Consider the following 17,098-nt stretch of genomic DNA (forward strand, 5'->3'; position numbering starts at 1 on the left):
CACCAGGAGGCTGCGTGCGCAGCGAGGCACGTGCCAGGTTGGCGGGGCTGCGTGCGTGGCGAGCTGCGGTGCGCCGGGACTTGGGGGGTCCCGGGTCTCGCACAATTTCACGCACTAGGTTACTAGTAAGTAATAAGACATCTTGGTAAAATAGTAAAGCTTAGATCTGCCTCTTCCTAACCCCTTCCCAACCAACCCAGCTTGGTTCTAGTACAGTATGGAATCAAGCCAAACATGACTCTCTGTAAAAAACTATCAAAATGAGCTACACTATATCAACCTTATTAACTGGATTAACAGTTCTTAGTTTCTAAAATTCTCAGACAGATCAGTATTATACTCTTGAGGTAAATGAATCATTCTGGCCACCTAAAGAAAATGTGTCCCATATTCAGATTCACAGCACAGAATCTAGAATCTGAGAGAAGCAGTTTGGGTTAACCACCCAGCAACAGCAGTTCTCAAACTTGGCTGCCATTTTGGAAATACCTGGAAAACTTTTAAATACCCCATTGCTCAAGTGGCACTCTAGTAAGCCGCCAAGTTTGAAAACCACAGATACAGGAAACTTGGAGGAACTGGCTGCTTCCCAACTAACCCATGGATTAGAGGTATGCTTCCTTCCAACATGAGCGGTGCGCTTCCTAAACACTCTTCACAAAGACCTGTTAAGAACCTACTTGGTATTGAATAGGAGTTTGCAGGCTACATGCCAAACTTAGGGGAGAAGGCACAAACCTGAATACATGGAGTAAAAAGCATTATCTCAAACTGAATGCCAAAAATGAAATAAATAAAGCTTTTAAAATCTTATCCCAAAATTTGTTAGAAATTGATGTTAATAAGAGCCCAGTTAAGTTCCCATTGCTAAATATCTAAAAAAGAGGCGGAGGGAAAATAACAACCCCCAGGCTGGCTTGTGAAGGGTTTTTTTGTTTGTTTAATACATCTGAAAAGAATGCATATACAAAGAATTGAGACATGAGAAAGCATTGGTTCAACACTAATGAAACTACAAGAATTAGGATTTGGGGAAGGTGGAGAATATTACCTAAACATTTTTAAAAATGTTGGAAACTGCAACCAAAATAAACTGATAAAATCCCTATTAACACTTATGAAGAGTCTTCATAAGACTCTCTCCATGGTTTTTATTAAACTAGAGAGCCTCAACTGGCTGCTCTAGGGTTCCTCATGCAAAACAGAAAGAAGGGGATTCCCCTGACTGGTCCCCATGTTGTTAAATGTTCTCCCCACCCCCACCCCACCCCTAGCTTCTTAATGAAGCAGGACTCCATCCTCATAACTTGAAGAGGATGTGAACATTCCACAGACATCTGTCTTCTAGCACCCCTCATATATACCAGGTCTTCGGCTGTGTTCTAGGAACACCATATCATACACTATTAAGCTGCACATCTATGCTAAGCATATAAAACAATGACTGACAAGGAAAAAATGTTTTTTTAATTGTGTACTTAATCTATTTGGTATATTTCAAAAGGTGCAATATTTTCTTCATTTATCAGTGAAAGAAGTTAGACATTAACTTCACACACAAAAAATTAGCAAACGGCTAACAAATTTCCTTGAAAGTCAGTCACGTATATAGTGCATCCTAGAAAAGAGGAGGGGCAAGACAGGTGCCACCCACTTTCATGAGTTTCATCAAATACTGAACCTACTCAAGGGTGGAGAGAAAAGGCAACTTTCAAAAAGGAGTATGTTATTAAATGAGGCGTTTACTATACTCCTTCCTAAGAGCACCGGTGGGGAACATGTTTTCTAAACTAGATCTAGGAAGTGGAATGTGGAATCACTCCATCCTCCTCACCTAAAGGGTTGTCCAATGGTTAACAAATTTTTTAAAAATGACTAAATAAAAACAAACTCCACACACACACCCCTCCCCTCCCACCGCAAAAAAAAAAAAAAAAAAATACTAGATGTCTCAGATCACTCTCCAGAGTGGAACCCGGGAGCAGCTTCAACAACCCGAATTAGTCTGTTACAGAGTCATCACAAGCATGCCTTGCTTTTAAACAAAACAAAAAACAAAACAAACACTAGTACTGATCACTTTTCTGACAATACACAATTACTCAAAATTAACTAGTATTGAGAGGGAGAAAGGGGCCATATCTATGGGCCTTGTTTCACACGAGTGCATGTGGGTAGGTGCAGGGCATTTGTCATTATTGCAAAAACGAATTTTAATTTTTAATCTTTAGTTTGATTTAAACATTGCTTTTAGTATGATGCCGAAACCAGCTGTGCAGAAAGGGCTCTGGAGAGATGTTCATAGCAGCACACACCTGCGGCTCTTCTTCGGTTCTGGAGGCTCCAGGGCAGCCGATATTGCTTCGTCAAATACATTCTTTAGGCCTTTCTGAAAGGGGTAGAAAGAAAAAAAATGGGCAGTCTGATTTTCAGTATAAGAAAGTTGAAGTTCGAATTAAAAACATTCAAATCCCAAAAGTTGGCAAAGAACAAAACATTAAAAACAATCCTGAATCGCAACACAATCATCTCACTTCACCAAGTTTTGTCCAGGCAGGGCCCTGGAAGGATCCAGCAATTCAGAGGAGCAGATATTCATGAGTGAGACAGTGGTCCTTTGAGAAAGCTTTTTGCAGACCAATGTATGTCACAAGAAGCAAACAAGCACATGTGTCATTTGCTCATTCAATATGCGTTTTGTAATGTGCTGCTGAAACATTTTACATAAAAACAAGTGAAGCAGCTCTGCATTCAAATGAAACAGCTGGATATGGGAGGATGGGCACCAGGCAGTGGCATCCTTATTACATGAAGGCACAGGCAAAGATGGAGAGAGCGATTACAGTGGCTGCAAAGATATTCACTCTGAACTCCCTTTATCCCACCAATTACACAGAGCCAAGGGGATTTAAGGAAGCAAAAATGTGGGTACCTGATACATACATAAAACTAGAGCCAGTCAGTGCAACAGGAATAAAGCTTCATCAGGCATTTATACAAACAACTGTATATTTTTAATTTCAAAATGTGAAGGTAACCACAATTGTATGTTTCCCTCACAAGGACAAAATCAGAAGAAAATATAAAGGTGGCAGCTTTACATCCAAACATAAACAAACCGTAAGTCAACTGTTAAAATGGATGCTATTCTTAAAAGATAATGTAACAAATAATCTCATAAAGCAGTAGCAGATACATCAATATCTTTCCCACCCCGGACTGACAAATACTCCACTGCAGCACAGACAGCCAAAGCAATAGCAACACAAAGTTTCACTGCACAAAGGAAAACCAGGAAAAAATCGTCCCTTCCCCATTACACTCTACTAGCAAGTCACCCTTTTTCCATTAAGTTTGTCATGCAATTACAATTAACAATTGATCATAAGAATAAAATGATGTTTGTGTTATTTTCTCCATCTAGACTAAGATCTAGAAGTGTTAAACTCTTATTTTCTCCAAGAGGACATTCTTAATGCTAGACCAAGTTCCCTTTTGCAATAGTAATCCGAACCAAAAAAGCTCTGAGCATCAGGCAACTCAAGCAGCAACTTGACTACTGATCACACAAAATATTCTATAAGATATTGCATTCTTGATCAAAAACTAATACAGAGGTTGCTCTAAGGTGGTGAGTAAAAAGACACAGAGGCTTTCAAACAGGATGGTTTTATTCCTTTGTTTTTAAATGATCTTTCTACAGTAGTGGGACAGGAAGCAGCAGCAAAGAGGGGAAGGAGAAACAGTTTAGAATATACAGCACTTCCTTTTGGGTTGAGTTTCCGGAGGCTCGAGGGCAGCTAGGATAGCCTCATCAAACACATTCTTCAGACCTCTCTACAAGACAGAGGGGAGGAGAGAGAATAGCAGCCAGGTTAGAGGTTAGAAAGACTAGCAGATACAATAGCAGTCTGGATTAAATGGGCTGGATTCACAGAAGCAATGTGCCTTAAGAAAATTAATGCCAGAATGTAAGACTTAAGCCCATTACTGGGAAAGTACGTAACTGAACAGAAATTTCTGACTTCAAAAAGGTTAACTGAACAAGAAAGAAATTTTTATGAAAATGTCATATGTTGACTTCTAAAACAATCACACTTGGAAATCTAATATTACATTTTAATGAAAATAATGCCAGGAGAGGAAAATAGATATGCAAACACAAGAGCTGCATTGTGTAATTAAGCCTTGTAAATTCCCCAGTATTTCTAATGATAAGAATGGCGCACACATTTTGAAATCTATTAAATTTCAGAATTCTGTGAATTCAGCCCCTGAATAACTGAAGTACACAAATAGCAGACTAACAGGCATGCTACATGTTTCTAGATTCAATGACATAGCTGGATGGAATTAATCAGGATCTCCAAGTCAGTTTCCCAGAACAAAAAGGTTCAGACATTTAGAAAGAGTGTTAACTGTTCAACAGTACCAACTGGGAAAAGTTTAAAGAACAGACTCTAGAAACAGCAAACACTTCAGTTATTCAGTAATGTTATCAGAGCAAGTAACCACCACCCAAGTTATAGGAAAACAAAGAATGGGATCCTAGAATGAGTTTTAGCAAGCAGTCCAATGCTTTAAGGTGTCTGCATGGGTATCAGAGCATAAAAGCATGAAGTGAAAACAAAGAATATTCTCAGATCTACAGGGATTAAGATGCATAAATACACTTACACCTCAGGCAGAACTCCAACGTGACAGTGATTCAGTAGTACTGGTACCTTGGGCCCAGGTCTACAGACTCACCTAAACTCACCTAAATCTGAAGCCACAGGTTTACCACCCAAAGAAGTTTCACATGTTCTTTATGTCAGTTTGATCCCAAATAAAAAATTTGCAAAAGTTCCAGAATACAGTTCCAATAACAAGTACCAGCCCCAGACTACCCCAGATATTCCCACCCCTACCCTATTCCCACCACAGCCCCACCAATGCATCCCAGAGGACTGGCACTTACGCATTCTATTAGGTACAAAATAAATCAGAAATAACAATAAGTACTTAAAAAGAAGCAAAGCGGTTAAAACGTTTTCTTCTTTCCATATCTTTTACAAAGTAGAAATGCTAAACAAAAATTAAAGATCTTCTGAAATTCTTTCTACACATGTAGGAGCAAGTTCTAGTAGTCAAATATAAAAGGAAGAAGGGAGAATGGAAAGGGAAATACATTCTATAAGGGAAAAAAGTGGAGAACAGCTATTAGAAACTAGAGCATTCCTTAATAAGAAGGAAATCTTTTCTTGTTTATTGGCAAAGATCAACTAATTCCCTACAAAACAAAACTAATCTTCACTTTTACCCACAAACTATCTGATTATATAGTTTACTTTTAGAGAAACCAACAAACAGAATTTGTAATCCTAAAAGTTCTAGCTCCCAAACATAACCATGGACCTTATTTTCTATCTTCTCTTTTGACTTCTCCAACATAAAAATCTGGTAAGAAAAACACAGTTGCTAAGACCTTTTCAAATTCTTATTCTCTGCAAAATGACTTACTATATAAACCTGTTCATACTGTTTAAAAAAAAAAAAAGTCATATATGGAAGCATCCAATTCTTTAAAATAAGCTTCATCAGTGACCTAAAATTGGGTCCACTTGTCCTACTTGCCCCCACCCCCAAAACAACCCATATTTAGAGAAAAGGGGTATGCAAAAGATGCATATAATTAATTATAATCTGACACACACGTTCCACACATATCTTTCCCCAACAAACACACGAACACTTTTCTGAGTATGGTATCAAAATACAGAAGCATCAGGCATTTTTTTTTAAATCTCAGTAAGTGCTGTGTGTGATAAGATGTAAAATCTTATTTAGTTTTAAATATCTGCTTTTACAATACAACTAAATTGCCAAGGAAAACTGGGTTTGGGAGAATATTAGGCCTTGAAATTATCCTGTGTAATATCCAGATAAACATGAAAATTTTATCTTTATCCAACCTAGTGCTAAACTGAAGATTACTGAATTATGTCTAGGCCCCACATACTAAATACCTAATATATGCATAATATGCAACTATATAAGCCATTTATCTTACTATACATATAATCAAGATTAATGTAACTGAAAAAAATCTCTTCCCTTCAAACCTGCCCTAATTTACTTGGGCATGTTTTTGTTCATTGTTCAAAAGTCAAAGCCACCAGTAACTAGTAAAATAAAAGAGTTCTGCACGAATTAGTTCCATAATTCTTTCCTTTGCCCCAGACAAGAGAATCAAATGGGGGAATGAGTTGCAATAACCATGAAAGTCAAGAAAATGAAACCGCAGGTCAGTTACAACTCTCAGTCTACACACTCTAGCGCTGCTCCCTGTCCTCAGAATCTGACATTTCCCATTAAGCTATGAGAAGAGTTCCAATTAAATCATTCAGAAAGAGACAGAGGAAAGAGGGCCACATAAAGAAGGAATGCCTCCCAAAACTGTAGAGACACTATACGTATAAGCATACTTAAGAAACAGCCATGGCAACTTTTTCTGACATGAAAGTCTCTATTATGACTAACTCCCTATCCCAGAAACAGTATAGCATCAATTGTCAGAATAGAATAGACAAGAAAAGGTCAGTACTATTTAGATGAAAATTTAAGGTGTATGTGGGGGGGAGGGGGATATTGTAAATTTGTGCTTACCTGGACCTTTCCTGCAATTTTTTTTAAAACACAATCCCTGACCACTACAAATGACTCAACACAACATGGAAGCTCACCAACACAAGAGCTTTACTTAGAGACTAGTAATTTCTCCATAATACAGACATCCAGAAAAAGATATATAAACTATGAAGCTGATCATAGTCTTACTAGGCAGCTTTCTTGACCACTGTTAGAAACAGCCCCTGAATCCTAATGCTCGAACAAACTATTCAGCTGTAAATAAAAATCGGGTTCCGCACAGTCCTCACCTGTGTGAGTGCAGAACACTCCACATACTTGACAGCCTTCAGGTCACGGGCCAGCTTTTCAGCAGTCTCTGGAGTGATAGGTTTCTGTTTGTTCTTGGCAAGTTTCTCAATCGTAGAGGGATCATCTCTGAGATCAATTTGGGTCCCAACAAGCAAGAAAGGAGTCTTTGGACAGTGGTGAGTTATCTCAGGCACCCACTAGGGAAAAGGTATTTTAAAAATTACACTTTCATTAACCCACAAGCCTCTAGATCTATTTTCAAGTCAATAGAAGTTCTGTGACAACATTTTTCAGGACAAGAATACCTGACCAACTCACCTTTTCTTTCACATTTTCAAATGAGGATGGAGAGACCACTGAAAAACAGACCTAGAAATACATCTGTTTGTGGATAACTCAGCGGTCGTAATCTGTCATAATCCTCTTGCCCTAGGAAGGAAAAAAATTGGAGAAATCAACTCAATGTTGGTATCCTCATAGTATTAAAATTACCAGTCAACAAATTAAGTAGGCAGCTAACAGCACAATGATCGTTAACGAGAAAGCAACTTATCTAATAAAATGTATGGCTTTATATAATACTAGTGCCCCGGTGCACGGATTCATGCACACTGAAATTAATTAGAATGTGGCCAGCAGGGTGGGACTGGTGAGATGGGTCAGACATGCCCTGGAGCTAACCCCTCTCCCCCTCCGCAGTCCCTCCCTGGCTGGCCGCACCTGGGGCAGCGCAGTGGCTCACAGGGCATCTGCAGAGTGAGCGGGGTCCCTCTGACAGGCGGGGTCCCTCAGCCTGGCCTGCAGGGATTGAGCCAAAACTGGCTCTCTGACATCCCCCAAGGAGTCCCAGATTGCAAGAGGTGGTTATCGGATGACGCACCCTGGAATCGGGCTCCCTCCTCTGGTTCTGGGGTGTGTCACCCGAGAACCACTGCTGCCAAGTCACCACAGCTCAGCCGCTCCTGTGCTGAGCATCTGCCCCCTGGTGGTCAGTGCGCATCATAGCTACCGATCGTATGGTCAGATGGTCCCTTAGGCTTTTATATATATATAAATAATATTTGAGAAAATTCTCACTGTGCTAATTCTACTTAATATTTTAAGCCATTAGAATACAATAAATGGTATGTATTATTTGTTTAATACCAGTTTGAAGTTTTCAATCTTTGTGTCCATTAGCAATCCAACAACAGTGTACTAAATACATTGAACTGTTGCTACAGAAATGGTTAAAAATTAACTCAGATCTGCTTAAGAAATGATTACACTGAAACCATCTAAGGAAACAAAAATCTCAGTGAAACCCAACTTACAATATTCATTGCCCATTCATGACTACCAAAGCAGGTTCACATTAGTTAATGTGTGCAAATAAAACCAGTATCTGAAACTGAGAATGCCTAGAAAAAAATATAATTCAACAATACTCAATGGATGCTAAATCCATGGGGAGAAATTCTGGTGAAAATAATAATATCTGCATGGTCTAAAAGATTATTTTAAGCCACAGAGGGGGGGAAATGTAAACTAATTGTGAAGAAACCAGACATCATCTTGATGAAAATGACCATCACCAGTGAGTGGTACATGAATATCAACAGCAATGAGTGACAGATGAAGATCATGCGCCTCCAGATTTATATCTTAAAGAAGACATCACTAAAGTGATAGTCCAAACAAGTAGCATAGTTTGGTCTGTGTTTCCTCATGAGTCTAATCACGAGGAAACACAGACCAAACTCAAAATGAGGAACATTTTATAAGGGGAGGAGGAAGAGAGGATAGACCTGTATTAAAATAATGTCATTTTAAAAATGTCATAAAAGAGCCCAGCCAGCTGGCGTGGCTCAGTGGTTGAATGTTGACCTACGAACCAGGGGGTCACAGTTCAATTCCCAGTCAAAGCCCATGCCCGGGTTTCAGGCTCAATCTCTAGTAGGGGGTGTGCAGGAGGGAGTCAATCAATTATTCTATCTTATCATTGATGTTTCTCTCTCTCTCTCTCTCTCTCTCTCTCTCTCTCCCCCCCCTCCCATTCCTCTCTGAAATCAACAAAAAAAAATATTTTTTTTTAAGAAGAATAGTAAAGCAAATAGGGCAAAATGTTAACAACTGGTAAATTTGGTTAAAGGGCCTATGGGCGCTCCTGGAACTATTCTTGCGACTATTCTGTAGGCTTGCAATTTATTTTCAGATAATATGATTTTTTAAAGCCCTAACCAGTTTGGCTCAGTGGATAGAGCACTGGCCTGCGGACTCAAGGGTCCCGAGTTCGATTCTGGTCAAGGGCATGTACCTTGGTTGTGGGTGTGCAGGAGGGTGTGTGCAGGAGGCAGCTGATGGATGTTTCTCTCTCATCGATGTTTCTAACTCTCTATCCCTCTCCCTTCCTCTCAGTAAAAAATCAATAAAATATATATTTTTAAATGATTTCTTAAATAGCCACACACACTTCCAAACTGTGAGAAGGGAGGAGTCACAGGGGAAGGATTTAATACTCTAATTTCAAAACTGAGCTACAGCAATCCTATGTATTAAAGAGAAATATTTAATGACACTGAACTCTACACTTAATAAAAAAATTTTAAAGGGCAGGAAAGACAAGTTAAATATTTTGTATGCCAATAATTTTTTTTTTTTTTTTTTTTTTCTTTTTTGCCCACCATTGAGAGAAAATATAAGAATTTAGAGGAGCTATCAAAACATGATAATTAGGCCCTGGCTGGTTTGGCTTGGTGGATAGAACGTCAGCCTGCGGACTGAAAGGTCCCAGGTTCGATTCCGGTCAGGGGCATGTACCTTGGTTGCGGGCACATCCCCGGTGGGGGGTGTGCAGGAGGCAGCTGATCAATGTAAACATTGATGTTTTGTTTCTAACTCTCTATCCCTCTCCCTTCCTCTCTGTAAAAAATCAATAAAATATATTTTTAAAAAAAAAACAAACATGATAATTAGCCCAGCTGATGTGGCTCAGTGGTTGAGTGTCGACCCAGGAACCAGGAGGTCACAATTAGATTCCCAGTCAGGGCACATGCCCAGGTTGCAGGCTTGATCCCCAGTGTGGGGTGTGCAGGAGGCAGCCAATCAATGATTCTCTCTCATTATTGATATTTCTATCTCTCTCTCCCTCTCCCTTCCTCTCTCTGAAATCAATGAAAAATAATAACAATTAAATTTTGACATACAAAGCAATTGGCTTTGGGGTAATGATTCTACAGCATGGGAAAAAGTCTATGTTAAATAAACATGTTAAATTTAAAAAGCTAAATATAAAAATATATACACAGCAGTAAATCATTTGCAGAAACAAAAAACACAATAATTGTGGGGAACTCACTAGCAAGAATTTACTGTTGTGATCAAAAGCAGAAATAGAAATAAGGCCTTAACAGAGGGAGAAGCCTATCTCTGGGCTTAATAGTTTTATTTAACTATAACCATAATAGTTGCAGCCAAACATGAGGTAGGAAGGCTATAAAAAGAATTCAAAACAAAATGACACAGTCAACAGATTAAATGCAACCAAACAGTTAAAGTCAGCCGCCATCTCAATGGGGATGAAAGCTTTAGAAGAAAACTGAGTTAATGTCATGACTTGAACAAGGAAAAGGGACTCTGAGATTAAGGCCTTGAAGAAGGAAATGGAGTCTCCTCAAGTGTGTCAAAGAGAGGAAACTCACCCTGGACACCTCAGCCTCAGGTCTCCAGAGCTTCTCAAAAAAGGCCTCTGGGACCTATAGTGACCTCAACCAGTTGAGATGGAAGCCCCTGCCCCTACCTTGCCTGGGATGGTAAAATTATTTCTTAATGCATGTCTTTTTACTCCCAGAAAGATTCAGAATCTAATATAGAGGTAAAATAAATCAAATACTGTTATTGTTAACTTTCAGTTACATTTAGGAATAACCTAGCCTTATTTATATTTAACTCTCATGTCTATAACATTTTAAATAACATGCCATACTGAACATGATTCTGATCCCAGTTTAAAATGTGTAATTGAGTAACTGATCTTAAACTTGGGATTTCTTTGTTGAAAATGTTAAGAATTTTATGAAAGCTATAAAGAAAACAGTTTAAGATAAATTAGTACAGGAAACCGCAAGTTACCAGGTTTATTAAAGTTCTGTATGTAAAAGCTTGGTAATGTTTCACTTGTCAAGTCAGGCACTCTAAATTATTTAAAATAGGAAACTGAATACATTAAATTTATAAATGCCGTTTAAAATGAGGCTGATTAGAATTAAAGTCTTGTCAACCTAAGTTAAACAGTCAATATTAATCAAAGTACTAAAGGCTTATCCACTCCAAGCTATTTACTGAAGAGATATAAAATATGTCAATACAAATGTTCATAGCACCATTATTCGTAATAGCTTAAAAGTGGAACCCAAGTATCAATCAACTCATAAATGATAAACTTTACTATATTCATAGATTGAAATACTACTCACCAATAAAAATAAGCTACTGATATACAGCACAGATAAAACTCAAAAACATTATGTTAAGTGAAAGAAATCAAACAGAAAAGACTACATATTGTATGATTCCATTCATATGAAACTTGAGAAAAGCAAAACTACAGTGACAGAAAGCAGATCTGTAATTTCCAGGGAAAAGGCACAAGGAAATTTCTAAGGTGATATATCTTGATTATGGTAGAGGTTACACAACTCTATAATCAGCAAAATTATCAAACTGAATACTTAAAATTAGTGAATTCTATTGTATTATACTTCAATATAGCTAAAAAATAAATACTGATTAAAAATTAAAGGCTTATAAAAATACGCTTTGAAATTTTAAAATAAAATTTTAAATTATCTTTTTTTTTTTTTGCATATATAGATTGCTTCCAAGGGCACACATAAAACAAAATCCCTTACATATCATGAGATATAGGTCATTATTTTATTTTCTCTATTTTCCAAGGTTCCTCTAATATACCATTACTCACATAATTTTTAATTCACAAAAATGTTAAAAGGTCTAAAACACTATTAAAAGCTACTGATCTCTAAACTTAACTGCTTACTATTGTTTCTCCGTTTCACCCTCCCAATTGAATCTAGACAGTTCCTCGCATTGGGCAGTATAATACACTCCATAAAAGCATTATGTCAGCCGGAAGGCAGTGAGAGGTAATTCGTAAAAAGTGAAAGATTTAGAATTCCTACATACTAAAAGGACAACACTGAAATTTCCCTTTGGCTAACTGAACTGGAAATTTGTGAGAAGTCAGAAATTAAGATGTGCAGCCACTGTTAAAATAAGAAATAACACTGAATAATCAGTTACAGTTAAAAAAGAAAAAAATTTGTTCCTTTAATTTGAAAAGTTGACCACAAATGTCAATACTATAAGTTAGACATTGGATAACCCTCAAAATATTTTCAAATGTAGTTATAAAATAACAAGCTATCTCTATGAAGCTAACTGTACACATTTCAGGGAGTGATAATACATCTTGTCTATGTACTAGTACTCTGCTCTCACCCTACTTTATCTCTTTCCACACCATCCACCCAGGATCCTCCAAACTCCTATTTGCCATTCCAGGTCTGGGATTGCCTCTTGGTCAAGCAAAAACCATCATGATATTCAATTCTGCTAACTATTACAAAAATGGCAAGTGGTTTGCTAATATGCTAGTTTCCCAAAAATGTCCAAAAAAAGACAACCGGCAACTGTCATAGTTACAGACCCAAACATTAGAAAAGATATCAAGTTTTCACCTGCAGTATCAAAAAGTCCAAGAGTATATGGCTCTCCCAATCATAACTGTGACTGCATAGTTGTCAAAAACCTAGAAACATAAAAATACACTGTTAGTGTGCAAGGCGGTGGTCAAAATGAGATAGGACAACTCTTAAACTAAGGCGATGTTTCCTTCCTAAGACTTATTCCTCTCTTAGCCCATCTTCTTTATATATAAACAACGTTGTCAACCAAGCCCTTTGCATGAGCTAAATGGTTATTGGGAAAAATTACAGGGAGTGTTCTGAAATGTCTGCTCTACCCCAGCAGTCTGGACAAAAGGGTTAGAGATGTCACAGTAGCAGAGTCCCTAGCTATACAAAATGACCATGTTTAAGTTTGAAAATTTTGAGACAATAGTTTTAAAGTTTACCTCAATGTTCAATCTGACTTCTGAGAAATTATTTCTTCATAGACCATTTCCTTTTAATCTAGAATTAAAATCTCCTAGGACGGTCCATGATAATCTTTTTCCCTTCAGGGTTCAAGATAAGAAGAGCCTTGTTGCCAACAGGCCCATTAGAAAGAAATAAAGGTTCCCTCAAGATAATCAAGGTAAGTGTCCAACTAAAGGCTAGAAGACTATTTGCTGGGATTTCATGAATAAAGTTTATGTTACTGGGTACAAACCACATGACCTAAGATACCTTCTTTGATCTAGATGCTTTATTCGCAAATAGACTGTAAAACCCATGACAAACTCAATATACATTAATATGGCTGTACTAAGTTATTTGTAAAAATGGGAGATAATGGTGCTAAGTGGATAAAGACCCAACACTAATTCATGGATGCCTTTTAATTAATTTACAATTAAAAAGCAATGCTTTCCAACTAGTAGGAGGATGTTACATTTCAAGACACCTTTTAGCTATCTAACACTAATTTTCTGATTCATGTTTTAACAGGTTAGGAGCTTGCTTAGCCCTAGCTGGTTTGGCTCAGTGGATAGGATCCCCAGTGTAGGGGGCGTGCAGGAGGCAGCTGATCAATGATTCTCTCTCATCATTGATGTTTCTATCTCTCTCTTCCTCTCCCTTCCTCTCTGAAATCAATAAAAATATTTAAATAAATAAAATAAATGTAAACAAGAGTGGAAGCAAGGGCATGGGGGAGGTGGTAGTTAAAGGAAAAGTCAGTTCTTACTAACAAGAACAAGGAAATGTAACTAATGTGGTTAAGCTCTCAAACCATATTGGTTATTTTCTTAACTCATACCTAACCCTTTCCCAGAGATCCACATACAACCACATAGAGCACCCACAAGCCCACCTTAAACAGTCATAAAACAATCAGAAATGTTTACAAGAAAATAATGTTAATGGAAACTGAAACACAAAAATTCTGATAGTTGCCCTCACTATGAAACAAGATCCATGTTATCTCTAAAAGTCCCCTTCAATCTCAGAATTTCTTTCACTTATAATGTCCCCAAAGGGGCCAACACAAAAAAAATGATTTTTTTAATTTAATTATACATTTAAATTCTCCCCCTCCAAGAAACCTAATTTTGGTCTACCTCATTCACTTTACCCGCCTTGGGGTATTATACACTGTCAATTCCAAGTAAACATAATTACCAACATTTTAACAATTCACCCTCTTAACAGTGCTCATGTCTCTGAAGATTAACCTAAAGTACTCATATATTTTCTTCCTTTTTACTTACAAACAATATTAATCCACATAGGTGCTCCATAATCCCTAAAACAGCTCACTTAACAGAGGTGGATGTTGCCAAGCCAGGCCAACCCTACTCCCCTCACACCACTGACTGCACATCTATGTTTAACATAATTATACCACTGGGTTGGTCCAACAACTTGGGACAAACAATGAATCCCCAAACACATTCTTTCACAAGTGTTACCCTAAATAACTCTGTCTCCCTGTCTCTGTCTCTGTCTCTGTCTGTCTGTCTCTCTCTCTTTCTCTCTCTCTCTCTCTCTCTTCATTATCTTGGTAATTCCCATTTTCCCTCTATTCTTCCAAGAAGCTAATAAAAAGATTTGTGGGAGAGGACCCCCAAAGGCTTCTGTTGGTATTCTCATAACAAAAGCAGAGGTCTTCTCCACCCCTAAAAACCACTTTGGAGCTCCATTAGCGCCAAGACAACAGCTCCGTAAGATTCTCTTCTACTCCCTCAGGAGAATAAGTGTAGACATACTACTTTCTCTGAAGTTATAAGACCCCAAAAAGCATTCCAAAAGACCTCCAAGCACCGATTAATCATTGGCCAAGATGTCAAAAATAAAAAAGTCACCTCATTCCAAGATGTAGGGCATACTTCTCCAAACCGAGAACACCACTCTTTAGAATCTTGTCTACTGGAGTTTTGCCTCCCAGCACTTCTTGCAAACCCTTGTGTCACCCCTTTTGACTTTCCACTGATTTTTCAGCTGTTTAATTTTAAAGTGTATATAATTTACCCATGAGAAGTCAAGATCTTTAAAAACAGGAAACAAAGGCAGACAACAGAAATATTTCAGTACACTCAGAGAAAGAATTTTCAAAAGGATATCAAATTATAATATGTTTAACTAACAGATGAAAGCCTTTATACTTACAGTCGGTACATACTCAGATGGAAATTTGTTTGTTGTGTAGGATATCAGAAGACATGTTTTACCAACAGCACCATCGCCCACAACAACGCACTTAATTGTCTGCATTGCTGAAACCGTTTTATATTCACTTTAAATATTTCAAATCCAATGATGACCTACAAAAAGATTAAGAATATTTGTTTTATTTATTAGTACTTATATATGTATTATTTTCTTCACCTAGCAACAGGTTCATTCAGAGCAAAAACAGAACTAGTACCCCAACTACTATCACTGAAAGAACCTAACGAGAAATAGTGACTTGCTCAAAGTCACAATAATACGTAAGAGTCAAGTTTCTAATGCCTGGATATTTCTACTTAAATGGTGTTTTTAAAAAAGTTCAAATTTGTGTAAAAAGCAACATATTCTTACTATAGTGAAAGAGAAGAGGCCAATTGTATTTCAGAATGAATCCCATTTAGTATTCCAAATATTCTGTGAAACTTTTCCTTCAGTTGTATGTGCACACCCATGTGTGTATACATGTATGTGTATTACACTGCAATATAAAGGCCACTTCTTTAAAGAATGGTCCATATATCCAACCTTAGAGCTACAGTTACTCGGACTATAACCAACAAGCAGCAGAGCACCACCATTCCCTTGTAAGAGATGAGCAACATGAGAAACCAGACCGAGACCAGGGTAATCCCTCGTTCTCAGCAGCTGTTTTAGCATCGGGTTGCCTAGTTACTAATTCAATATCTGTGGCATAAAGAAGCCAAAATCTACATTTTTTAAAATATATTTTTATTGACTTCAGAGAGGAAGAGAGAGGGAGAGAGAGAAACATCATTAAGAGAGAATCATCGATCAGCTGCCTCCTACTGGGGATCGAGCCCAAAACCTGGGCATATGCCCTGACTGGGAGTTGAACCGGTGACCTCTTGGTACCCGAGTCCATGCTCAACCACTGAGCCACACTGGCCAGGCTCTTAATCTCTTTTTGCCTGTTTTCTCATCTGTAAAACAGAACTAATTATATCAAAACCTCACACAGTTGTTATGACGATTAAATAATATAAACAAGGCCTTACCCTGCCCATTGTGGCTCCGTGGTTTGAGCATCAGCCCTCACACTGAAGGGTCTTGGGCACATAACTGGGTTGTAGGTTTAATCCCCAGCCCTGGTAGGGGTGCATGCTGGAGGCAATCAATTGATGTGTCTCTCTCACACTGATGTTTCTCTCTTTCTCTCAACCTCTCCTTCCCTTCTTCCCTCTCTCTAAAATCAATGGAGAAAATATCCTATGGTGAGGATTAACAAAACAAAAAAAGATTTGGCTTGTAGCTCATACTCAATATGCAAGAATTTCTCTACCTAGTGTGTCAAATAAATCAATTATATCACATTTTACTTTCATCCAATGAGTCAAAACTTACAATGTAGCCCTGGCCAGGTGACTCAGTTGGTTGGAGCTTCATCCTGTACACCAAAAAGGTTGCAGGTTCAATCCCCAGTCAGGGCAAGCATGGGAGGCAACCATTCGATGTTTCTCTCTCACATCAATTTCTCTCTTTCTCTCTCTCTCTCTCTCTAAAAATCAATAAAAACATATCCTTGGGTGAGGATTTTAAAAAAAAAAAAGCTTACAGTGTATTTCCTTCTCTCTTTGGTGAACTATCTAATCAAAGTTTTCATGCTTTGCACATACCAGGCACAACAAAAACAGAGGTTAAAATGAACTGACTATATCTGCTGCTACTTAATACATGCACACGCACACACCACACACACACACACAAGAAATCCACCCAAATATTTCCTCTTCACCTAAAAACTCCTGTATTATTTCTGTGTCTCCTGT

At 37.9% G+C, this 17,098-nt stretch overlaps 1 protein-coding gene across 1 annotated transcript; it reads right to left on the bottom strand.

Annotated features, from left to right (window-relative positions):
- Positions 1-916: 916 nt before the first annotated feature.
- On the bottom strand, positions 917-16,402 carry CDC42 (cell division cycle 42). Its single transcript, XM_005859669.2, is given in 8 exon segments — positions 917-2,389; positions 6,921-7,118; positions 7,240-7,290; positions 7,292-7,350; positions 12,660-12,697; positions 12,699-12,730; positions 15,249-15,403; positions 16,328-16,402. Coding segments are annotated over 7 exon segments (573 nt in total). The 5' UTR covers positions 15,354-15,403; positions 16,328-16,402; the 3' UTR covers positions 917-2,299.
- Between the last annotated feature and the right edge of the window lie 696 nt (positions 16,403-17,098).

The sequence above is a fragment of the Myotis brandtii genome, unplaced genomic scaffold (genome assembly GCF_000412655.1).
Source record: "Myotis brandtii unplaced genomic scaffold, ASM41265v1 scaffold129, whole genome shotgun sequence".
Taxonomy (NCBI): Eukaryota; Metazoa; Chordata; class Mammalia; order Chiroptera; family Vespertilionidae; genus Myotis; species Myotis brandtii.